Genomic DNA, 24,055 nt, shown 5'->3' on the forward strand with positions numbered 1-24,055 from the left:
GTGTTTATTGGCTGTTATCTCCGACTTTCTGACAATAATCATGGTGGCATCGACTGAGTGCTGCGGCCCTTACCTACTGCTTCCAGAGCCTTGCTCTTCAGCCCTGTTTCTCTGGGGCCCTGTTTCACTGGAGCAGAGTGTCCCCTCTGTTGTGCAGATGAGGGACTTCAGGGAGAGAGACAGAGATTTGCCCAGGAGCTCAGTGGGGAGGTGCAGAGAGCTGTCACAGGTGCTGTGGGGGGGAGGGGGATGGCGCCTGCTCCTTGGGAAGGGGCCCTGGTGGGTGGCTCTCCCTCCATTCTTAGCATCAGCTCCCAGGGCTCCACTGGGGGCCCCTGCAGGTTGAAGGTCCAGGTGCAACGGGAGCTCACTACTGTTTGGCTGTGAGGGCGGCATAGTGTGTGTGTACACGCAGACACACCCACACCCACATCACGCACACTGGTATCTATACACAGCTCCCCGTGTGCACACCCCACACCCACACCCCGTCTGCGTTGGGTCCGGGGTCCCGAGGCTGCTCCCACGGCTCCTAACAGGCTGGTGTTAGGACCCAGGAAGGACGCAGCAGGGCGGGATATAAATAGAGAGAGGAGGACAGTTTGAGGAGAGCTGACCTCACTCCCTCTCCACCCAAGAGCGGCTGGCTGAGGTGTGGAGCCAGACCAGAGGGAGGCTGCAGGCGGGCGGGACGCTGGGAGCAGCTGGAGCTCCAGGGCGCGCAGCTGGGGAGCCTCCTTGCTCCGCCATTCTAGGCAGGAGAGGGACACGCAGCTCCAGCTGAACAGAGAGGGGACTTGGGACTGCCACCTGGCCTGAGTTCCTCTGCATTCCACGTGGCTTTGGACGCCCGGGCTCCTGGATCACCGAAGGAGCTCCAGTTCTGAGACAGGAGAGAAACCCCGAGTGCTTCCAGAACCTGTGTCACAGACTTTGAGGAAACAGACTTTCTGGCCCCGAACCTGAAAAGATGTCCCTCTCCCAAGAAGCCAGAAGGTAGAGGACACACTCTTCCACCCTCAGGAGTTCCGCTTGGATCCCCTGCAGCCTCTGAGAGCCATGAGGCAGCCGCGGCCCCTCTGCTGTGGGCCCCTCTGGCTGCTCCTCACCTGCTGCAGTGCTCAGGTAATGTGCCTGGTCGGGAGGGACGCTGGAGTTCTGTGTGAGGTTCCCCGCCTCTCATGATGTGGTCTTCCCTATGCAGGTGCGAGGAGCCCACGGCAGGTCACAGGACCATCCAGGTAAGAGACCCATCCCCTGCTCCAGTGGGGCCTTCCCTCCTTCCCAGCTGGGTGCTGCCCAGCGACTGGCTTCACTCTGAGGCCACCAGTGACGGCCCTTCTTGGGCTCCTCTGCCCTGACGCCCCTACCCCACAGCCCCGCCAGCCTCATCTGCGTCAGTGTCCTAGGCCGTGGGTGGGGAAGCGGCTCTGTCCCCACTGGGCTGGGTCAGGAGGGCTCTTGTGATCCAGGAGACCTCAGGCTGAGCTCTGTCTCAGTTCGCATCAGGTGCTGGTGACATGAGGCCCCCAGAACAGCAAGCCCTGGAGCCCCCAGCCCCTTGGTGTGCCCAGTCTTGGACGTGGGGCCTGCTCACCAGAGTGGCCTGTCTTTGGCCATGTGATTCCCCAATCTGGAGGTTGAGGGTGAGGTTGCCCAGGAGGACGGAGGAGCAGCCTGGGCACTGCTCTGCCAGCTCTCAGTCAGCTCTCAGCCAGCGGGCCTGGCATTCCCTGCGCTCCCGTGCCTCTAGGTGGCAGTCGGGGCGTCGGGGACCTGCGAGTGACCCTTTGCCGGGAAATGCTGACTCAGGCTGACAGCATGGGGTTCCTGGCCGCCCCGTGGCGAGCAGTCCTGCCCTCATTCTGGGGAGCCCGCCCAGATCCACAGCCAGGTCCCCCAGGGCCCCTCACAGGAAACCCTGAGAAGTGGGGCCCACTTGGCTATCTCCCCCCATGGGTTGTGATGCTGCCAGGCCATCGGTCCTTGTCATCACCTCCCTTCACCCACGCTGGGATAGAGACTGCCCTCTCTTCACTCCATGCTCCTGGAGTCCTCTGTAAGAAGGTGCTGAAGCTGCGCCCCTCCCTGGGCCAAACACTAAAGCTAAGAAGCAGAGCCTGTGGCCTGGGCACAGAGGACAGGTCAGCGCTGTGTTGATGGAGGCTGTTGGGCCAGACCTGGCTCCCACTGAGGCTGGAATAGGAGATGGAGAGAGGGCAGCTGAGCAGGTGTCCTGGCCAGGGAGTGCCGCTGAGGAGGTGGCCCTGGGCCAGCCCTTCCCAGATGGTGGCCTCTGACAGAGCATCCTCACAGCTCGCATTCTGGACCCTGAACTCCAGGGAGCCGTTGGAATCCGTCAGTCTTTCCCTCCACATAGAAACGTCGCTTCTGCCCGTCCTGATTTAGTGTAGTGGAGGTCCTTTCTTCTCCAGCCGGCCACCTAAGGAAAGCAAGCTGTGCCTGCAGCCGTCGAGGGCCACTGAGACGCAGAGCGCAGGGGCCTGTGGGACCACTTTAGGGCCCCCCTGTCCCCAACTGTCTTTCTAGTCCTTTGTCACCTCTGAAATCTCTCCCCAGCCTCCTCGGACTCCTTCCCCTTGGGATTGACCGTTTATTTCCTTCCTTTGGCTTTGGACAATGACACTGCCCTCAGGGAACACTAGTGTCTGTCTCCCTGCTCCTCTCTCAGTCCTGCCGTCTGTGCCCTGCCATCTGTTCCCTGCTGTCTCACCTTGCTTTGGCCTCCCCCTTCTCCTCCTCAGGCCACTCCCTTGTCCCTCTCCTTATCACAGCCCTGCACTTTCTCTTCCTTTCTGCATTTCGGGCTCTGCTCACCCCTTCCCATGGGGAGGCCCTCAGTGGTCCGGGGGCACTGTGTTCCTGTAGCCCCAGAGCCCTGGGGTGCTGCGCCCTGGCTGTCCCCTCAGGGTGCCCACTGAGTGACAGCTGCCCTGGGGTGCCTCAGGAAGAGTGAGACCTGCTCTTAGTGTTGGTGAGGAGGGCGTCACCCACGGCAGCAGCAGGCAGTGCGAGGGGCCACCGCCAATGCCAGTAACCAGGCAAGGCCCACAGCAGCCAACCAGGGGCGTCCACACTCCTGAGCTCCAGTGGAGCCGTGTGTCCTGCCAACAGCACACGCTCCAGCTACAGAGCCAGTCCCCTGTGGGCCTAAACAGGGACTCAGGGCTGTGAGGGAGCTGGGGGTGCTATGCCAGAGATGGCCGAGGGCAGTTGGGAGATGCGGGAAGGCAGGCAGGTTCAGGGGCCCGGGAGGTGAGGGCAGCCTGACGCACGGCTAGGACACTGGTCACCACCAGGCCCTCTTTTTGGGGAGGCCTCCGTGGCCTCCAAGCTTTCCCTCTCTGGTCCTGCCCCAGCACCAGGCCTCCTGCCCAAAAGGTGCTTGATGGATATTTTCCCACCTATCTGTGCGCCACCCTGGAGGACTGGCTGCGCTCTGGCAGAACAAGTGAACGTGCTAGCCCACCCGCGTGCCTTCAGCCCCCAGGGGCTTGTACCTGTTTGTCTGTCTACATTGGCAGATGTTGGTGCTGTCTACACTGGCCCTGGTGCCCCGATGCCTGCTGGGCAGAGAGGGAGTTAGCTTTACAGACAACACCAGGTCAATGTGAGCTTTTGCAGTGACTGTCACTTGCGGCCAGATCGTCATCTTAGAGAATTGTACAAGGTTGGAAGCAACACCCAAGTTCTGCTCAGCCTACCCCCCATTTCATAGGGAAACCAGGAACAGAAGGGAGATCCAGAAGGGAGCAGGAGCTGGTAGGGCCGGGACCCTCAGCCCACCTAAGACCTCTCCCAGGGACCAAGGCTTCACATGCGGCCTGCTCCCAGGCCAACCTACGAAGCCAGGAGGGCTGATTAGTGCAAACCCATAAATGGCCTCAGCCAGAGGCGGCAGCCACTTTGCAAAAGTTTATAAACATGCCCTTTTATAGACACATTTGTATGAGGAAAAGACCCGGTCGTTGCTGGTCCTGGGGTCCCAGGAGCGGCACAGTCCAGCCTGTTCCCAGGAGGATGGAGACTCGAGATGATTGCAGTCATTATGATTCTGTGTATTTACACAGCACGTAGCTCAGAGAGGACAGCCTAGCTGCTAGGCCACAGCAGCACCACATTCTTCATCTTCCTGGAGAAAGGGAAATGTGTTCGTGATGGAGCCTTTAAAACTAGTGCCTACGGCCTGTTGAACAAATGGAAATTTGGCAGAGACAGATTTGCAGGGGAGCAGGATCACGCAACGTCAATGCTCTGTTGTCCAAGTGTGGCTCATCCTGGCCCCTTGGTTCTACCTGTTAGTTACCTTTTAAATCTCTACATTAAAAACGTGGGAAATTTCAAAAACAAAACCCCGAAGCCCCTACCCACATACAAACCCGCGCACACACGCACAAGCACACACATGCATGTGCACACACACGTGCACACACACATGTACGTGCACACAAACACGCGTGTAGACATATGCACACCAGCACACACACACACACACACACACACATGCACACACATGAGCACACATGCCTAAGCCCTGCTTTACCAGGGGCTGCCACCCACCAAGGAGAGCAGAGTCCGGCACAGGGGCAGGTGTGGACACACGACCAGAACTGCCCAGTAACCCCAACACCTTCGGAAACAGTAAGGAGCAGGGACCTGCACATGGCGGTGTCTGGGAGGCCAGGGAGGCCATTCAAGTGCAGCGTCCTGTGTGTTGAGCATCCTGTGTCCAGAATTAGAAGGAGGCATTGGTGCAGAATGCGGGAGACCATGCCCCAGGCCAGGGGATAGCAGGCAGAGTCCCGCAGGGAATGAGTGAAGATGGAGCCCAGGGGCCAGCAATGAGGGACAGGGCTGGCTTCCCCCAAGTGGGCAGGTCTCCTGAAGCAGCCCAAGGGTCGGGGGCTCCCTGGATTGACGGTAGCACTGGAAGGTGGGGCGGCCCTGACTCTATGAGGGGCTCGCCCACGGTAAGTGGACCACTAGGCCTGACTCCCAAGGGCCCAGGTATCACTGGGCGATGAGCACTGAAGATCCCTGTCCTGCACGACCCTGTCCCCCGTTTCTCCTGTCCCCTCCTCCCTGCTTCCCGCTGTCCCTCTCCCCCTCTCCCTCTTCCTGTGCTTCCTCTCCTCCCTCCCTGCTTCCTCCTCCTTCCCCTGTCCCCCTCCTTCTTGTTCTCTGTCCCTTCATTTTTCAGGGCTGGGACTGTCTGAAGTCCCCGTGAGAGCAGGCGCCGCCCGGTGAGAACAGAGCGCCCTGTGCCCGGCCCTGCGTCCTCTCGTCACCCTCACCCTGGAAAAGAGCCACAGGCTTTTCTACCAAGAATGGATTTTATGGTTTTTACAAAACTTTTAGGGCTACAAGTGATTTTAGGGTGTACAGGGACCCTCTGGGCTGGAGCTAGTCTACCCCGTTAGCACCACATGACTTCAATTTAAAAAGCTGCCAACACTGAAGATCTGGGAGGTTCCAAACTTAAAACATCTGGATCCCTGAGTGCTTTCGAGACGCAGGGGACCTGGAGATTCTGGGCAGACCTCCTACTGAGTAGGTCAACCAGCCTAGGATGGCTACCTTCAGTGGACAGGGCACGCTTGCTGCCTGGCCACAGCTCCGCTGCCCGAGCTCAGCCAGGGACATGTGTGCTATTGGCAAGCATTGCACCTGTGTCCCCCAAGGTCCTGCTCAGGACTGGCCAGCAGATGGCTGTCCCTAGTGCTTGCTTCCTGTCTATGGGCTAACTCAGCAGTAGCCTCTGGGTCTTTTGGCAGCAAGATCTTGGCTCTGGGCTGTTTGTCAGCAGAGACAGTGGGCAGCCTTCTCACCTGGCCATCATGGTCCAGGTGATACCACTTCCCTCCTCACTTTTCTGCCCAGAGCCACTGTGGCCCTTTGTGAATGGGGACAGAAGAGCGACCTGCAGGTGGATTCTGATGGCCACGTCTTTGTAGAACATGTTACCTTATTTCTGGTTTTATCCCAGGTGATTGAATAACCAGCCAATGAGGATTTCCCATCTCCAGAGGGACAATCTTGGGTCTTAGGGGTTCACGATGGAGGATGAGAACGCATGCTTCTGGGTGTTGCCTTTCTGGGTCTCCATGTGCCTATGGGCAGCAGGGGGCAGTGCTGCTTCCCCTGCACCTGATCGGGCTGTGCCCATCTGTTCTCCACCTGCTAGGGAACTGACTCCGTCCTTGGCTTATATGTGGGGCTAGTGCACATTGGAGGGACAGATGCAAGTGACAAACGCAGGCAGCGACCTCACGCGAGCAGGCGTGGGTCACCCTGTGGGTGGATCCAGGTCCTAGGAGGAGGCTCCAACCTTCCTCTGCACTGTGGCCTGCTGATGCCCAGGGCCACTTCAACAGTGCAGTGGATATCAAGTGTGTTTTAAAGGTACACAGGACCTAAATTCAGAGGATAATAGTCAATGCAATAAGAATCTCCTTGCATGTGACACCCCGTTTCTCAGTTTCCTTATCCCCCCAATCCTGGTTTCAGTTTCCATGCAAGTGCCTCTCTCTCTTCCTCTCCCTCCCTGTCCTGAACACATGCATATCACAGTTACCTGTAGCTTTTCTCACTTGAGTTTTTAAATTAAATTTATTTGAATGGGACATAAAAAATGACAGTTGTAGTAGCGAAGGAGTACGATGTTGAGTACCAACACTCATACAGTGGACAACAATCTCCCCAAACGTTCATCGCTTCCTGTGGTGAGAGCATTCGGTCCTTTCTGAAGCTCCTTGAGGCACGTGGTACTCAGTGCCGTCGATAGCCCCGAGCCGCACAGTGGCACACGGGGACTTCTGCTCCTATCTGCCCACGATGATGCCGTATCTTCTTAACTTACAGTGTCAAGAGTGGTCCATGCACCTCAGCCTCAGTGGCATCCATCGTTGCTTGGATGTCCCTCGATTATTTAGCCAGCTTGTGGGTGAGCACTGAGGCTGTGGTCAGGCTTTTGACCCTGTAAGAAATTCCACAAGAAACACCCTTGCACACGGGTCTTGGATCACGAATACCTACGTCTCTAGGATGAATCAGCGCACTAAGGGACCGTGCGCTTGGGGTCTGTGTGGACGGTGCCAGATGGCCCTCCAGAGAGGCCGCACTGACTGCACCCCTGACACAGGGGATGTGCTGCTCAGTCCCCCCCCCTTTTCTCTCGGGTCCAGTTCTGGCACACGTCTTGCTGTGGTTTGACACTTCTAAAGCTATTTGCATCTTCTTCTTTGAATTGCCTAATTATGTTTGATGCCCAGATATTCTGTTGATTTGCTTTCCTTAACAGCAGGAGTGTTTGCTGATTTGCTTGTGGTGCCGGGATGGAACCCAGGGCCTTGCACTCTACCCCCGAGCCACAGACCTCGTTTGTAGGAGTTTTATTAGCATAATGAGTTTAACACATATAAAAAGAAATCAGCATGTTTCTGTCATGAATTATATAAACCTTATCCCCAGTTGGATCTAGTTCGATTTTTTTTTTCTGCACAGAAATTTAAAAAATTAATGCAGTCAAATTTATAAGCCTGGAAAGCTTTTTATATCTGGTTTTATTGCACTTTAGTCTGATTCATCTAGGTTGCCTGGGTGCACGGAGTGGGGGAGGCTCTTGACTCTTTCCAAATGGCTAACTGCTTCTCATTCCTTTTGTGGAATGAGATTTCTCCCGATTTAAAGCACCAGCTTTATCCTAATCAGTGCCACCTGTGCCAGGAGCTCAGTGGCCCCTCCTTCCACTGAAGGGCAGACTGTGGCAGACACCACCCTGCTGTGGGGCCTGTCCTCTGCTGTCCCTGTCCAGTCCTGGGTATTCTGCTTACTTATTTGCTTATTTATTGTGTGGCGCTGGGATGGAGCCCAGGGCCCCACACATGCCAGGCAAGGGCTCCCCACTGAGCTGCACCCCAGCCCTTTTTCAGTTTTGCTTTGAGACAGGGTCTTGCTAAGCCACGGAGGCTGGCCTGGAACTTGTAATCCTCCTGCCTCAGCCTCCAGAGTAGCTGGGATCACAGGCGTGGCCACTGTGCTTGCCTTGTTCTTCTTTATTTTTTTAAAAATATGAGTTCCATAATCAAATTTCCCCTCACAAGAGAGCTCTCAGCACTTTCCCAGTATTTATAGATTAATTAAAGGGCAGCTGATATTTTTATGCTAATCAATCTGTTCTCCCCAGAGTAAGTCAGGCCTTCATTTGCTCAGGGCATCTTCATGAGAATCTTGTGTGATTTTAGTTCTTTTGTTCTAAAATGTTTTCTTTTCATTGGTTGCATTTAGAAATGAGAACTTCTTCTTTTTTTTTTTTTTGTCTATTGTTGAAATACAAAAAGCTATCGACTTTGTACATTACATTTGAACGAAACTCCTTGCTCAATTCCTCAATGATTTGAAGTAGTTTTCCACCCTGATTGTCAGGCATACTTCCCGTGACAGTGATGACCATTCTCTCTTCTTGGTGACGTTTCTTTGCAATGGAGAATATAAAGGGCTCTTTATGTCAGTGGACGTCCAGGGTGCCTGCTGTAGCTGGTCATTTGGGCAGTAATTGCAAAGGCTAAAAGGATGTGCTCAGGGCTGCCCATGCTAGAGCCCACTGGAGCAAAGATGGGACCCTGACTTCTTTTCAGCTGGAGAATGGTGGCCCATCTTGAGGGGATGTCACCTCGCTCTGTTATAACGGACAGGTGGAAAAGGATGACCAATTCCTTCACAGAGCCCTGAGAATAGACAATAATACATCCACATAAGGTCCTGCTGCTCACAGTACTGGTCTCAGAGAGGACATCTGGAGGAAGCAGCCACAGGGGAAGGACCAGGACTGGATGAAGAGAGGCCTGTGTGTGAGCGCTGTGTGCTGGTCAGCACAGGTTGGAGCAAGAGGTTCCCCTAATAGGTGCAGAATTCGGTCATCCCACAGGTCATTGTTAGGTGTTTGCCAAGCACCTCGAGGGGGTCCTCATAAACACAGGGTCCTCTAAGCTTGTTTTAAGCTAGTTTCCTTCTGTGGCCCAGCCGCATCAGGTGCTATCTCTAAAGCCACGTTTGGTGACGGGATGAAGGACATTCTCGCCTTTTTCCTGACACCAATGGGCATGGTCTTGGCTTCCCACTGTCAAGCATGAGCTGAGGCTGCTGTTCTCATGGGTTAAGAGGCCTCCATCCATGTGGCCTGCTTTGTCCAGTTAAGGAGCTGGTCATTGGTTTCTAGTTGAGTTCTTGTCCGTCCAAGTAGTTGTGTTGAACTGTATCAAACGCCTCTTCAGCCATGGGCTGGCCACGGTCCTCTGTCTCCAGGTCCTTCCCCGTCTCCAGGTCTTTCATTGTTTCAATGGTGATTTGAGATTTTGATTTCTTTTCCCCCAGGGTTTGCAGTCCTGGCTTCTGCTTCCCATTACTGGCCGTTGGAAACCGTGGATGGGATTCATGAACTTCAGGATACAACTGGAGGTAGACCTGGCCTGTGTGCCTATAGGAGGGAGGGGTGGTGGAGGCGGGGCCCCTGGAGGACAGAGGAGGATGGAGGTGGATGGCATCTGCTTGGAGCCAGATGATGCCGGTGAACCAGCATTTGTGCAGCTTTCCTGAGGATCATTGCAAAATATTTCCCTAGAACGTCTGTATCTTCTTACGAGGGAAGGACAGAATCTGTGATTCAGAACACGACTGAGATGTGCATTTACTCAAGACCTTATTGCAGGATTTCCTCGGTGGAGCCTCCTGAGTGTGAGGCCAGTACGTGTTTGCAGTGCAGGTGGCGTCAAGGCGTCAAGGTCTGGGCCACTCACAACGGGCTCACAGGTTGGAGGGCACTGTTTCACCAGGCAAAGCTGTCCTGTCTACAGCCATGTCGTCACATACCCCAGTCAGTTCCCAAGGAGATTAAATGTCACCTAGGACATGTCTAACGGTGGAGAGTGACAGGGTCTCTGGTTCACAGCTTGGACATCTGTTAGCAGGAGGAAACTGAGCTATCCCTGAGCACTTTCCCCATTCCAGTGAGAATTCCTCCTTAAGGCCCAAGTGTGAACAGCCAGAGGTATCGTTCAGTTCACCTTGGTCTACTCATTGCTGGAAAGTCCACTGCGTGGCTGACGCACACGGCAAAGGCTGGCTATACGCCCCAACTAGGGCTCTAGCCATGTCCTGGCCAGTCCTGAATCCCCACGTGGCTGGCTGGCTGCCTCCTGCACCAGCACACAGCGATCTCCTCGTCCTTGGGACACTTGTGCTGTGGAAGTCGCTGCTTAAGGTCCTAAAACGCTTCCTCAAAACCTGCCTGTTGAGTGGCAGCAGAGCCAGTGTCTGCCCCCGGGCAAGATCAAGGAGAGGGGCCCTGAAGGGCACATGGCTGTGCAGGCCCTGTCCCCAGCCTGGCCTCCGCTCCCGCCCCCCCCCCCCCCGCCCCGCCTGAGCCTCCAGTGATGGTCTGCACAGCAGGGACAGAATGTCCCTGTGCAGGTGTGAGCCCAGGTGGACTCAGAGTGAAACAGCCACTTTCCCTGGTTATGGTCGAATGTGCTTTTCCCAGGGCCTTTGTTTTCAAGCTTTTGAAAAGCAGTCATCTCACCGAGTGGACATGGCTCATTTTTCAGGACCCAGCCACTAAAATTTCAGCAGTCATTTTAAACAAGAGCCTGAATAACCATGCATACATCTCTGTCCTGGTCCCCAAGCTCATTGCTGTAGGTTCAGTGTTCCTGGCTTTGCACACCTTGCCTGCGAACACCCTCCTTGTGCAGTGGCCGTCACTCAGACATGAGTGACTCGGGGTTGGGTTCTGCTCCCTGGCGTGTCTACTCCGACAGCACCTGCCCATCCCTGGAGTGCATGGTCACAGCACATCCCTCCCTGCTGGCCCGCTTTGTGTGACCCTGCTGTCGCCAGGCCCCTAAGGAACAGGAGGGGGAACATGCACCCTTGGCACCTCGCTGTGGGGACACCACCCACTGTGACGTCTCAGGGACGAGCCGCTAGGCTGTTTGTGGCCGACTCCTGTCTGTGCCTTTGTCACTGTCTCACGTGGCTGTGTCCATGCTGTGTCCCCTGGTCCTGTGCCATTGTGACTGTCAGTGCTCCCTTCATCAGTGGCCACGTTCACTCTCATATCTCTCAACCACGTCCCCTGTGGGGCGAGGAACCAGCCCCTGGGGCCTTCGGGGGTCCTGGATGGGGGCTCTGCGGTACCAGGCAGGGGCTGGGGGAGGGTGGGTGGCGTTGAGAGATATGTGGTCCCTTGTTCCTTGTCTCACTTATCTGTTGTCTTTCTCTTTTGTCGCCCGCCCAGCGCTGCAAGCCCACAACCTCACTGTGCTCCCTCCCCACAATTCCACCCTTGTGTTTGCCAATGACTCTGCCTACTCCAATCTCTCTGCGACCGTAGGTGAGCAGTGTCTGCTTCCTCCCAGGCTTTGATCTACAGTAAGTTCAAGGCCCATCCCCTCAATCTGCCGGACTCCGCTCTTGGCCAGCAAAGGAGCGGCTAGCAGAGTACAGGCTGAGACGGAGTCAGATGATAGCCAGGTGTTACAGGTGTTGCCAGGTGTGAGCCAGGTGTTACAGGTGTTGCCAGGTGTGAGCCAGGGTTAGCCAGACGTTACCAGGTGTTAGCCAGGAGTGAGCCAGGTGTGAGCCAGGGGTTAGCAGGTATGAACCAGGGGTTAGCCAGGTGTGAGCCAGGTATGAGCCAGGTGTGAGCCAGGTATGAGCCAGGGGTTAGCAGGTATGAGCAGGTATGAGCCAGGTGTGAGCCAGGGGTTAGCCAGGTGTTACAAGGTGTTACCGGTGATAACCAGGCATTACCATGGGTTAGCCAAGTGAGCCAGGTATTAGCCAGGAGTTAGCCAGGTGTGAGCCAGGTATGAGCCAGGAGTTAGTCAGATGTGAGCCAGGGGTGAGCCAGGGGTGAGCCAGGTGTTACCAGGTGATAGCCAGGTGTTAGCTAGGTGTGAGCCAGGTGTGAGCCAGATATGAGCCAGATGTGAGCCTGGTATAAGTCAGGAGTGAGCCAGGTATGAGTCAGGGGTGAGCCAGGTGTTACCAGGTGTGAGCCAGGGGTGAGCCAGGGGCCAGGAAGACCAGCAGGGTTGGGTCTGAGGGAGGAGCCCTGGTTTCTGGAAGGTGACCACGGCGCCATGCTCTCCAGTTCGCTGTTTGTCTCAGAACAAAACAAATGATATCTTTTCTAAACACAAAATAGAGTTTTCAAATGGATCATATTTTGGGAGGAGAAAAAAATCATGCTCTCTTCATGGAAAATTAAAGCTGGTTTGAGAACACCTCATCCCAAATTTGATCTCCTACCAACCTTAAGTTCAGTGACCTGAAGTCATGGGGAGCTGTCTCAGACACCCTGAGGGCCACGATTCAGTCCCTGTCTCATCTAACAACTTCCAGGGCCACACGCTCCGGTTTTCCCCATGCAGCTCACAGTGAGAGGGACAGAGACTGGCATTGCTTGGTGGCTGCAGAGGACCAGGGTTGATGGAGGGCAAGGAGGGCCTTGCCTTGATCTCTTTTGACACTTCACCTAATTTGGGGTGGTTGGCCTCCAAAATTAATTTTGCCAAGCAAACAGCCTGGTCAGGGCTTTATATGGCCCAACTTGGTCGGGCAGCTGTGAGTTGTCCAGCGCATGGGGTAAGACACAGCTCTCCTCTGGCAATAAATAGGAGAAGACAAATAATGAGTGAGTCTAAAGGCAGAAAAGACAGCTCTGAGCCAGAGGAATTCTCGTGATGGTGGCTGTTGGAGAGCTGGCCCGGGCCAGGTCAGTCAGGATGGCCTGTGCTCCAGGTGTACCGGAAACACACTTTCTCCTGCCTCCTACATGGGCAGGGGGGCCTGAGTACTGACCCCTGCCCACAGGTGCCCATGGCCCTGGGTGTTTATAATCGTCACCCATCGGCTCCGTAGGCCACTTATGGCATCAGACACCTTCATGATGGGAGCCATGAAGCAGGTGTCTGGGTAGAGAAGTGCCTCTGTGGGATTTGTGCTCCCTGGGACTATGCAGATGTCATCCTGGTGTCCCCTGGAGCATGGCCCCACAAGCTGTGGCTTCACACGTGTGGGACTAGGGCTCAGTGGTAGCTTCACAGACCTGTTAGAACATGCTTCACTGGGGAGTAAGTGCAGGTGGGTGGGTGGGGGGCCTGCGGAGCATGTGGGTGCCATTGGTGCTTGGGGACGGGGACCACCACCCTCGCGCTCTGGTGGCCCAACATTGGAAAATGGTATAGGTACATTATCATAATGCTGTAATAAATAGGAGATGCCAACAGAACACAATTTCATAGGATGCAGTGACTTATTACCTAATATTTAGACTTATAAATTATTCATCGTTTAATTACTAATAATTAAATATTAACAATGCTATTAGCACCCTAGAACAATGTGGGATGCTGGGCGTGTGCATTGTGGTGGTGGATATGGTGTGCATGTGTGGTGCTACCTGCAACCTCTTGGGTGTCCTCAGATTTCCAGGCTCCAGGCTGGCTCACGTGTGACACTGACCCTCTTGTTCCCTAGACATTGTGGAGGGGAAGGTCAACAAAGGCATTTACCTCAAGGAGGAGAGAGGCATGACGCTGCTCTACTACGGCAGGCTCCGGACCTCCTGCATCAGCAGCCCCACCCAGTGCGGCCCTGAGGGTGAGTGCCAGGCCTCTGGGTGCCGGTTTCCCCACGGGGCAGCACCTGCCCCTCTGGGCAGGACTGCAAAGGCCCAGTAACTGCAGAATGCATGGAACGGCAAAGTGAGCTGGGGCGTGGGGGATGTGGGCAACTTGCGTCCTGACCGGAGGCTGGTGTTGGAGGGCCCAGTGCGGGCTTAGAGAGCTGCAAGACCAAAGTGCCTAACCTAGTAGAGGGGAAAGGAGCCCTCCCTGAGACACAGGCCCTGACTTCACGCGCTGTGGTGTCTGTGGGCAGGAAATAGACAGCGTGGCCACCGCAGCGTTATTTCTGGCTCTGGTCATGTGGGTAACGGGCCAGGCGGGGCGTGCCTGTTAACCCTCGCGCAGGTTTGCCTCTGTCAGGCCCAGGGAGGGTGGCGGGACGCTGGATGGGACTGTCCCAGCCCGTGGTTGCAGGCCTGTGCCCGCAGCAAGTCCACGTGTGCAAGAGGGAAACGAGGGCCCTTCCTGCCTGCTTCTCCCTGCAGACTGCGCGTGCAGCCTGGCTCCACACGGCCGTGCTAGGCCGCACGGGAACCCTCAGGGACTGCCATCTGCCATCGTCCAGCCAGCTGGGGCCTTCAGGGTTTTCTTCCTTGAAGCAAAAGGAAAACGTCCATTTCTGGGGGGGAAGTTGATGCAGTCTCTGTGAGGCTCTGAGACTTGGGGGCAGACGGCCTCAGGTGACGGGTCACTGCGTGGTTCTGGGAGACCACGCAATTCCCTAAAAATAAGCAAGTGCTGTACGAGCCACAGACATGAGGCGGCGGCGTTTTGGGCTTTGGGGACCTGGGATTGTATGGAGCAGCTCTGAAGTCGGCCGCTCAGCTGGGCGCACAGACAGTATGAGCTGGTCCTAAGTCAGACCTCAAAACACACCAGGCTGTTTGTCTCTCCAAACCCCAAACAAACCCAGGCCCAGTGACAGCAGCTGGCAGCCAGGAGAACAGAGTGTCCCTGCCCCAGGCTTGGGAGGCGAGGTCTGTGAGGCCGCGTCTGGCTTTCCAGGGAGCAGTTTCTATGGGGAAGGTGCCTCTCCGCAGATTGGGCTGCAGCACAGGATTTGCTCGGATTGGGGCTGAAAGGGCTGGGCCCAGGTGTCCTGTGACTGACATCATCCCAGGTGCCCACTGGATGGGAGATGGTGGCACCGAGAGAAGGGTGGCTTTTGGAAATCAGAATCCTGACAAGTCCCCCAACTCCAAGGCCAAGAACTAGAGGCCTTGGAGTGAACTTTGCCCTAGGTCCATGCACAGCTTGTCAGACGCAGGGTTAAAATTTTAATTAGCTGCCGACATTGAAAAAAAGGAGACTTTTACCAGGCTCAGTACGCCTGCAATCCCAGCTACTTGGGAGGCTGGGGCAGGAGGATCAAAAGTTTGAGGCCAGCCTCAGCAACTTGCCAAGACTCTAAAAAATAAACAAACAAAACAACGATGAAACAAAACAAAACAAAACAACCCCAGAACAAATAGAAAATGTCAAGGATTTCCGATTTTCTTGAGAAATTGCTTTATGTTGTGTCTCTGTCTCTAGACCACCATGGCCCCCTCCAGGCCACTGTCCTCAGCTTCCCGAATGTGACCTCAGCCGGGTTGGCAGGTTGGTATGTCCAGGGCTCCTGTCCAGGGCTGATCCTTTCTATGGTGGCCTGGGCAGCCACACAGCTTTGAGTGGACCTCTTTATCAGTAAACAGGTCAATGAGCTTCACCCCATGTGCCTCCCATGTGCCTCCCATGGTATGTGAAGACCAGGGGACAGACCGTGGGACCGGAGACCAGCCGTGGAGGGGCTGCTGGGGTCTGCAGCCCTTTGGTGGCAGCTCCAGTTTCTTTCTGCAGCAGGGTCTCTCCTCAATAGGACGGCCATCTTCCTGCCTTGGGGTCCCTCTGCCTCGGGCGGCCGTGGTTGGATTCCCCTGGCCCTGGCCTACCTGGAGCTTCAGGATGCACCATCCTGGTCACCCACACTTGGCTTTCACTTGCTCAGCCCTGAAGAAGTGAGACGTCCAGAGCTGGAGTGAGGAAGAGCTGGGGCTTGCCTCACGTCCTGCCCTGGGGACAGCCTCCTGCCCTGGGACCACCTGGAGCCCTGGGGGGTGTCTCTCACATATGCACTTGACATCATGGCCAGACCCAGGAGGAAGCCAGGAAGCCTGAGGCAACTGTGTCACGATGCTGGCGAGATGGACGCTGGCCCTGGAGAGCTGGACTTTTCTCCCCGTGTCTGGATTTCAGCCTTGCAGAGTATCGGGTGCTGGGCCCACACAGCTTGCTGCACCCACACAGGGTGATGCATGCATTTCCCACTCACTGCTTTTGGTCAGGGGCTTTTCCTGGGTCCCAGGGACCCCAAACAAGGTCATCTGCCCAATATTGTCCAAATCAAAGTCTCACAGTGGGAGGGGTGCAAGGTTGTGTCAGGAGACTCTGGGAACGTGACAACCGAGGGCTGTGCTCTATTTTAACATGATGTCTCATGGAGATGTGTTTCCACGCGTCACTCAGGGTGAGATCATCAGGAGGGCAAACGTCCAGAGCAGGTTGATTCGACCGTATTTCATAATAATATGGGCAGTGTCTGGACACGGTGGAGGTCGCACAGTTAGGACTCGGAAGACGTGGACGGGCCCTTGGGGATCTGTCCAGCCACCCCCTCCACACTTGGTGGGGGACATGGAGTGACAGTCCATTATTCTTATAATAAGACCAACGCTTAAGGAGCGAGGACCCCACCCCAGGCCACTTTGCATTCCCCATTCCAGAGCCGGATGTCCTTTCCGCTTGTATTTTCAGCTGATTTTTAAAAAGAATGTGTTGGGAGGGGGTGAGGCACGAGCTCTCCAGAGAGCGGCCATCTGAGGAGCCTGGCTGTTCCCTGTGCTCTCAGCGAGAGGACATCCTTCCCTCTGCTCCCACCCACGCAGCTCCTCCAGCATCTGCTTCCTGCATCCTGTGAGCCGTGGGGGGTTTGCCTTTTGGCAAACGGGTTCCTCCGGGGGAGACTTCATGGCCACCAGCTGCTAAGAAGAGGAGCCATGAGGGCCTTGGAGAGAAAGGCCATGGGACACTGCTGACCCCAGGGATAGTCTGTGTGCCTTCACACCAGGGTCTCCTTGCACCTGCTTCCCGGTGTGAACAGTGGCTGGAAGGCCCCTCCCTGGGTGGTCTGGCAGACCGTCACCTCGGCAGGCCTGCCAACTCCTGGCTCCCAGGCAGGGACCTGCTCCTGGCCAGGTGCTCCTGTCCTGGGTGCCTGCAGTCCCTGGGCGTGTCCTCCCCAGGACTTGCAGTCCACAGGGCTGGTTGCTCAGGTCTCCCTTACATGGCCTTTGGCTCTGTGAGGACGGTGTCTCGACCACCACTCCTCTGAGTGCCTGAACTCTGCACATCTACTGGACAGGTGCGTCCAGGCCAACCACCCTGCTGGTGCCTAGGTCTCTTCAGAGGCCTCCTGTCAGGTGTGCCGCGATGGACCGTGGCTGCCACAGGGTCCCTTCCACAGGCAGCAACCTGGGGTGTCTATTGACGAGAGGGGGTGGCCCTACTGCTCATGCCAGGCGTCCCCGCCACAGTGAAAGGTCAAGTGACAGTGAAGACAGGCACCTCCCAGCACGGAAGGGTCCACCATAGAGCTGCTTCACTTGCTTGTTCCCGTTTCCGGGAGATCGACTGCTGTTGGTGATGGTGATGCTATTCGACAAGGAATAAACCACAACCTGGGTGACGGCCAGAGGAAGAGGAGAAGGAGGACCAAGAGGAAGAGAAGGAGGATCCACCTTGGACCCCTCTGACGTTGGAAAGCCGTTCCGGACACTGTGCCACATGCTATCTTGAGTGACTTCCATGTGGCCTTTGATCGGCTCAGCTGCGAGGGCTTCTGCTGCCTCCAGGAAGGCGTGTACCTATGGGACCCCTCAGCTTTCCCTTCCTCCCTCTATGAAGGTGTCCTGCTCTGTCCCCTGAAGATGCCCAGACCTTCCCCGGCTCTGACAGCGCAGAGCTCTGCTGAAGCTCCGGAGCGGTGGCTAGAGGACCTCCCTGCGCACTTCCCTCTCTTGGGCCTCAATGACTCTCTTCCCTTTGAGTGAGGTCATTTAAAAAAGCTGTCAGCAAAATGCTGCCCTTATTGCAGGGTGGAGACTGAGGATGGATTGGGGATCACCAGCCCTGTGTGAACTCAGCTGCTGTCCTTCTTGGGTCTCTGGGTCAGGGGACCACAGTGAAGGAAGTGGTCCTCAGAGAAGCTTTCATCCACTGTGCCCGCCTTAGAGCTGGGGTAACTGGGCCCACGGAAGGGCTTTGGTGGCCACTAGCCTCGATGTCTCTGGTGCTCCTGGGTTGGCCAGGAGGCTCTCGACCCTGCAGTTTCTGCTGCACACACAGGCTGGCTGGGAGGAGCTGGCAGGTGGTCACTCCATGGTGGAGAGACTCAGCCCTGGGGCGCTGCTCATCTGCCTCTCTGTCCTGCATGGAGCCCACACTGGATGGAACCCCAGAGTCCGGAGGTTCCCTTTGCGTCACCTATGCACTTAACAGAGAGAAACTCGGATTTGATTCTAGGGAGCTTGGTTGACTAAGCCCGTACAACTTCACAAGAGGCACCGTAACCCAGGCCTTTCTGGCCCAGAAACATCTTTTGTTACTTAAGGTGTTAAAAAATTTTTTTTGGAGAGAATTGTAAATCAATAAATGGTTGCAAAAAATAATGAGATCTCACACGTCCTTCACCCATGTCCCTGGACGCCAGCATCTTGTATAACCACAGGACAAAACTAACATCCCACTGACCTCATTCAGAACATACGAGCTTCACCTGCCCCTTTGAGGATCTACAGGTCTTTGGAAGTGGCAGATTCAGAATGATTTGGGTTTCTTAAAAATTTCAGAACTTGCTATTGCTTCTTTGTCCAAGGTTTCCAGCTTCTGAGCGCTCGTGCACAATCGCACTCTCTCTCTCTCTCTCTCTCTCTCTCTCTCTCTCTCTGTTCTGGGGACTAACCCCTGGGTGCTCACCCACTGAGCCACATTCCCAGCGCTTTTTATTTTTTATTTTGAGACAGGGTCTCACTAAGTTGCTCAGGGCCTTGCTAAGTTGCTGAGGCCGGCTTTGGACTTGAGATCCTTCTGCCTCAGCCTCCTGAGCTGCTGGGATCACGTGGCCCTTCCACCCAGCCTGACTCAACAGTGTCTCTTTTGGCTATTTTGTATGAGTCTCAAAACTCTGTGGGTACCGAGTGGACTTTGGTCTGTGCATTTCTGGCCAACCCTCTTGTCCACTCCTGACTGTCTGTTTGCAGTGCACGGAGCTATCTGGGCACTAGCCCTCTGCCTGGGCCCTATGGCTTCTGCTGGGAGGCTAGGCTGGCAGTTAGGGGTCCTGTGACACTTGGCCACTGGTAGCCTCTGCCCCTTCATGCTAGATTTGGGCTGGTCACTCACAGCCCACAGGCCGGGGCAAGTTGCACTCCACAGGCTCCCTAAGAGGTGAGTGGCTGAGCCTCCATGTCTACAGCAGTGGAGAGCCCTTCTCTGCCTGGACACTGTGGCAGGCTGACAGGCAGCCCTCCAAGAGGCCCAGATGCTCATGCCCTCAAGCTGGGACTGGCTGTTTGTTGGGAGGATGAAGAGTTGGCACTTGTGGAGGTCATGGGGGAGCTGGCCAGCTGCCAGGAAGTGGTTCCTGGATTCTGGAGATCACACCTTGAACGTACAGCACTGTGTACACGAGGAGGGAGTGGCTTTCTCGTCTGCTAGAAGTCATGTAGACCTGTCCCTGCACCACTGGCTATGTGGGGCACACATGGCAGACATTTCTGCCACCTGCCACATCTGATTCCCGGGTTTTGTTGGCCATCCGTCTTGTTGAAGGCCTTTCCTTGGTGTCTGAATGGAGAGGCACCCAGGGCTCAGCAGTGTGGACTCCCCCTGTCAGCACCCTGCTCCTCTCTGGTGCCATCTTTTTTCCCTCCTCTGGACCAAGTTCAAGACATGGTCCCCCACTTGGCACTCTCAAGGTCACTGTGCATCTTTTCAGACCTCTGGAGATGCAGTCAGAGGTTGGATCAGGCCCTACCGGGCGGGAAGCCAGGCCGAGCCAGCTGACAGGAAAGGCTGGCCTCCACCACGGGCCTTCTGCCCACCCTTTGTCCCCGGGTTCAGCGCCAACCTACGTTTCCATCTTAATTTTTATTACCTGACCCTTACCTGACACTGTGTTGAATTTTTTATTTTTATTTTTCTTCTGGCCAGAGAGACATTAGGCCAAGACAGGATTGTTTTTAATTGAGTGAAAGGAATTTTTAAATGCAGCAAGTTTTTGTAAAAAGATTGACTTCTGTGAATTCCACTGGGAATACGTTTCATAACAGGAATTTCACAATGTGCTGTGCTCACTTCCCTGTGAAATTGGCTGTTCCTGAGTGCAGAGACACAGGCAGGCTAGGGTTGGCGCTGGCCTCGGAGCCACCACAATGCAAGGCAGGCTGGGGGGAAACAGCTGGTCTGACCCCAGATCCCTCCTCTTCCATGCCCCAAGGTACGGGGGTGAGTGTGGATGCAGGCCAGGCCTGATGTCACCACATGCTCCTGAAGTGGCACCTCCGTGATGGGGACAGGTCACGGGCATCCCCAGGGTTCTGCTCTGCAGTACCCTCCGTGGCTTAGGCTCCACGCTGGCACCTCCCAGAGGTTCAGGAAGGCCCCGGGTCCCCTCCGGCTTTTGAGATTCTTCTTTTTAAAAAACACACTTTTGGTCATCACACAGCAGTTGTGCCTATTTACGGGGCACAGTGAGATCTTCCAGGCATGTGTATGGCGGGCACTGAGCAGATCAGGGCAACAGGTACCTCTGTCACACCACAGGCTTGTCATTTCTTGGGTTGGGGACGCTTCAAATCACAAGGTTTCCTCTTCTGTGAAAAACTACAAAGGAGAAATTCCAAGCCCGGGTGATAAAAATCGTGCTGTTTCCTATATTCCTATCGATGGCGTCGGCCTGAACCCACCATCTGCAGAGCAGGTCGCCCTCGCAGGCCTTTGGAGGAGTCGCCTCCATGTGCTGATCCACAAGGCATTGCCCAAGTGTGGCAGTGGAGGACGCAGGTCATACAGGTGATCAGGGGCTCTCAGAACTGTGTCCTCAACCTCATCTGAAGCTAGACCTAAAGTGACTTTGTTGCCATTTTTATAAATAGACCCAGGACAAGTGCAGCCCCCTGCCTAGCCTGGCCTGTTACCATCAACCCTGGGCAGGTCACAGGCACGCTGTCACCACAGTGCTGTCCAGCAAAGAGGGACCAGGCAGGCGGCTCAGTCCACCTTACATCGAGTCCAGCAGGTGGCCAGCTTAGCAGACATGCACACGCCACCTACTTCTGTTCTCGCATGCCAGGGAAGGCAGGCGGGCGGAGATACCTGCAGGCAGAGGAGCAGCAGAGGGGGAGAGGCCACCAGCTCCACAGCGCAGCCCTAGGAGGCCTCAGTCCAACGGTCCAACGGTCTGGGGAGGGAGGGACAGGTCCACCCTGTCCAAGCTCCTGCACACCAGTGCTGGGGATGCCGTGCTGGACCACCCAGTCCAGCACGGCGTCCAGGCTGGACTTGCTGCTGTGTCTCTACCAGCCTCACAGGTTCAACCCTTGGACTTGAGCTGCACAGACAAGGAAACCCTAGAAGCTGCTTCTAGGCAGCTGAAAGAAAGTCTCAATTGGGATTTACCCTAAAGGCATAGAATTTGAGGTATGGGGGGGGGACTAGCTTCCACTTCTATTTGGATTATTTCTTCTAAAATTTGAAGAAAACCCTAAGACTCAACAGTGTGGCTGTTTAAAAAAGCTGTGAGTTCTGGTTAGGATGTGGCGCAGCTTGGACATAAAAATGACGGGCGGAAGAGTGTTTACGGATGGGAGGATGCTCACAGGTGGTCAGCTCCTCCAAGAACGAGGTTTATGAGTATGTGCATGGAATGGATCCTTTCTCCACAAATTCGTTTCTGGCGGAGATTTTGGGGGAGCTCTGCACCATGGGTCTGGTGAAGGGGAGGAGCCCAGGCTGGTATGTATTTCTGTCTGTGCTGCAAGTTAGGCCGCTTTTGATCTTCATTGGCCACTGGGTTGGTGGCCTTGGGCAAACTGGCCTCAGTGGCCTCCGCTGTGTCATGGGGGTGGCAGCAGGGTTACTGCACTCTAAAAAGAGGCAATTCAGCTGCGCTAATTCAGATGCAGGTCTGTGATCTCAGTGATTTGGGAGGCTGAGGCAGGAGAATCATGAGTTTGAGGCTAGCCTCAATAACTTAGTGAGATTCTACCTGAAAATAAAGAAATTAAAAGGGCTGGGGTATAGCCCAGTGGTCGAGCACCCTTGGGTTCCATCAAAAAACAGAAAAGGAGGTAATTTATATGAAACATTTAGAAAAGTGCCTGGCATCCTGTGAGCCCTAACAGATGGCGGCTGAGAGCACCAGGTGCTTTCTGGGCTCTGAGCAGCTCTTCCCTCGTCCTTCCACTGACCCATCCTTCTCTCTCCTCAGGGGTCACATTCTCCTTCTTCTGGAAGACACAGGAAGAACAGTCCAGACCCATCCCTTCTGCATATGGGGGACAGGTCATCTCCAACGGGTTCAAGGTCTGCTCCATAGGTGGCAAAGGCTCCGTGGAACTGTATACACGTGAGAATTCCATGACCTGGGAGGCCACCTTCAGCCCACCGGGTGAGTGTTGGCATGGACCCAGTGACAGCCCGGCAGGACAGCCTGCACAGCGAGCGCTACTCCCCACACTTGTGCCCTGGGTCCCCGGTGTGGTGCGTGGTGACGGTTGCTGCTGCATGTTCCCACACACAGATACAGCAGTGCAATGTGGCAGCTCGGCTCCCCAGCACCTCCCTCCCTCCCCCTCTATCTTCGTCCACTGTACTCTACTGACCTCCCTTGAGTTCTGTGAGACCCCTCCCTACATTTCCCCTCCTGTTTCCTCCCCAACTTCCTCATATGGGGGAAAACATGTGACCTGTGACTCCTGAGCCTTGTTTATTGTGCTTGACATAATGCTCTGGGTTCTACCCATTTTCTTGCAAATAGCATGATTTCATTCTTCACGGCTGAAGAAGATCCCATTGTGCATCTCACCACACTTGCTTTTTTTGGGGGGCTTCTAATTAATTTATTAATTAATGTTAAATGAATATATAGGGGTAGGGTTGTAGCTCAGTGGTAGAGTGCTTGCCTCCCATGCATGAGGCCTTGGGTTCAATCCTCAGCACCACATAAAAATAATAATAATAATAAATAAATGAAAATAAAGATATTGTGTCTATCTACAACTAAAAATTTTTTAAAAATGAATATATAAAACATAACATTTTTATTTTCACCTATTGTAAGCATACAATTCAATGACATTAAATACATGAAATACATTCACAATGCTGTGTGACTATCACCACCATCTAGCCCTAAAACCTTTTGTTATTTTTTTATTAATTAATGAATTTATTTATCATCATTAGGCATATATGACAGCAGAATGCATTTTGATTTATTGTTCACAATTGCAGCAGAGCTTTTCATTTCTCTGGTTGTACATGGTGTAGTGTCACATCACATGTGCTGTCATACACATATCTAGGGTAATGATGTCCGTTTCGTTCCACCATCTTTCCTGCTCCCATCCCCCTCCCTCCTCTTTGCCCAATCACAGTTCCTCCATTTTCCCCATGCCTCACCTCATTGTGGATCAGCATCCACTTATCAGAGAGAGCATTCAGCCTTTGGTTTTGGGGGATAGGCTTACTTCACTTAGCACGATATTCTCCAATTCCATCCATTTACCTGCAGATGCCATGATTTTATTCTCTTTTAATGCTGAGTAATTTCCATTGTGTATCTACACCACATTTTCTTTATCCATTCATCTATTGAAGGGCATCTAGTTTGTTTCCACAGTTTAGCTATTGTGAATTGAGCTGCAATGAACATTGATGTGGCTGCCTTACTATCGTAAGCTGACCTTAAGTCCTTTGGGTATAGATCAAGGAGTGGGATAGCTGGGTCGCATAGTGCTTCCATTCCAAGTTTTCAGAGGAATCTCCACACTGCTTTCCAGAGTGGTTGCACCAATTTGCAGTCAGGGGCTCCTTCTTCAAGAGGCTCCCTGGGCAGGTGACCAGGAGGGCAGGCTGTGCCTCTGGCAAGCAGCTTCCTGCTGGGTCAGACCTGGGCCTGCAGCCCTGAGCAGGAGCTCTGGCCTCATGCAGGTGGTTGCGGGAGCCTGGGTTTCCATGTCAGTACCAGGGGACCGGGTGACCCTGCAGGTGCTCAGCTGTGGCAGGGGTCCTGATGGAAAGTGGTG

The 24,055-nt window shown here is 54.7% G+C and overlaps 1 protein-coding gene across 5 annotated transcripts in view; it reads left to right on the forward strand.

The window, feature by feature from the left end:
* The first annotated feature begins 599 nt into the window (after positions 1-599).
* The window catches only part of Adgrd1 (adhesion G protein-coupled receptor D1), a 99,416-nt gene continuing 75,960 nt past the window's right edge, over positions 600-24,055 (forward strand). For 2 of the 5 annotated variants that reach the window (XM_078039406.1, XM_078039407.1), the window contains exons 1-6: positions 600-1,125; positions 1,205-1,241; positions 9,394-9,477; positions 11,315-11,410; positions 13,561-13,683; positions 22,237-22,416. In XM_078039406.1, coding sequence (XP_077895532.1) covers positions 1,060-1,125; positions 1,205-1,241; positions 9,394-9,477; positions 11,315-11,410; positions 13,561-13,683; positions 22,237-22,416 — 586 coding nt within the window. In that variant the 5' untranslated portion in view covers positions 600-1,059. Of the gene's footprint in view, positions 1,126-1,204; positions 1,242-9,393; positions 9,478-11,314; positions 11,449-13,560; positions 13,684-22,236; positions 22,417-24,055 lie in introns of those variants that run through there. The other 3 variants (XM_078039408.1, XM_078039409.1, XM_078039410.1) reach the window with 2 other exon arrangements.

This window comes from Ictidomys tridecemlineatus, chromosome 2, assembly GCF_052094955.1.
Source record: "Ictidomys tridecemlineatus isolate mIctTri1 chromosome 2, mIctTri1.hap1, whole genome shotgun sequence".
In the NCBI taxonomy this organism is placed as follows: Eukaryota; Metazoa; Chordata; class Mammalia; order Rodentia; family Sciuridae; genus Ictidomys; species Ictidomys tridecemlineatus.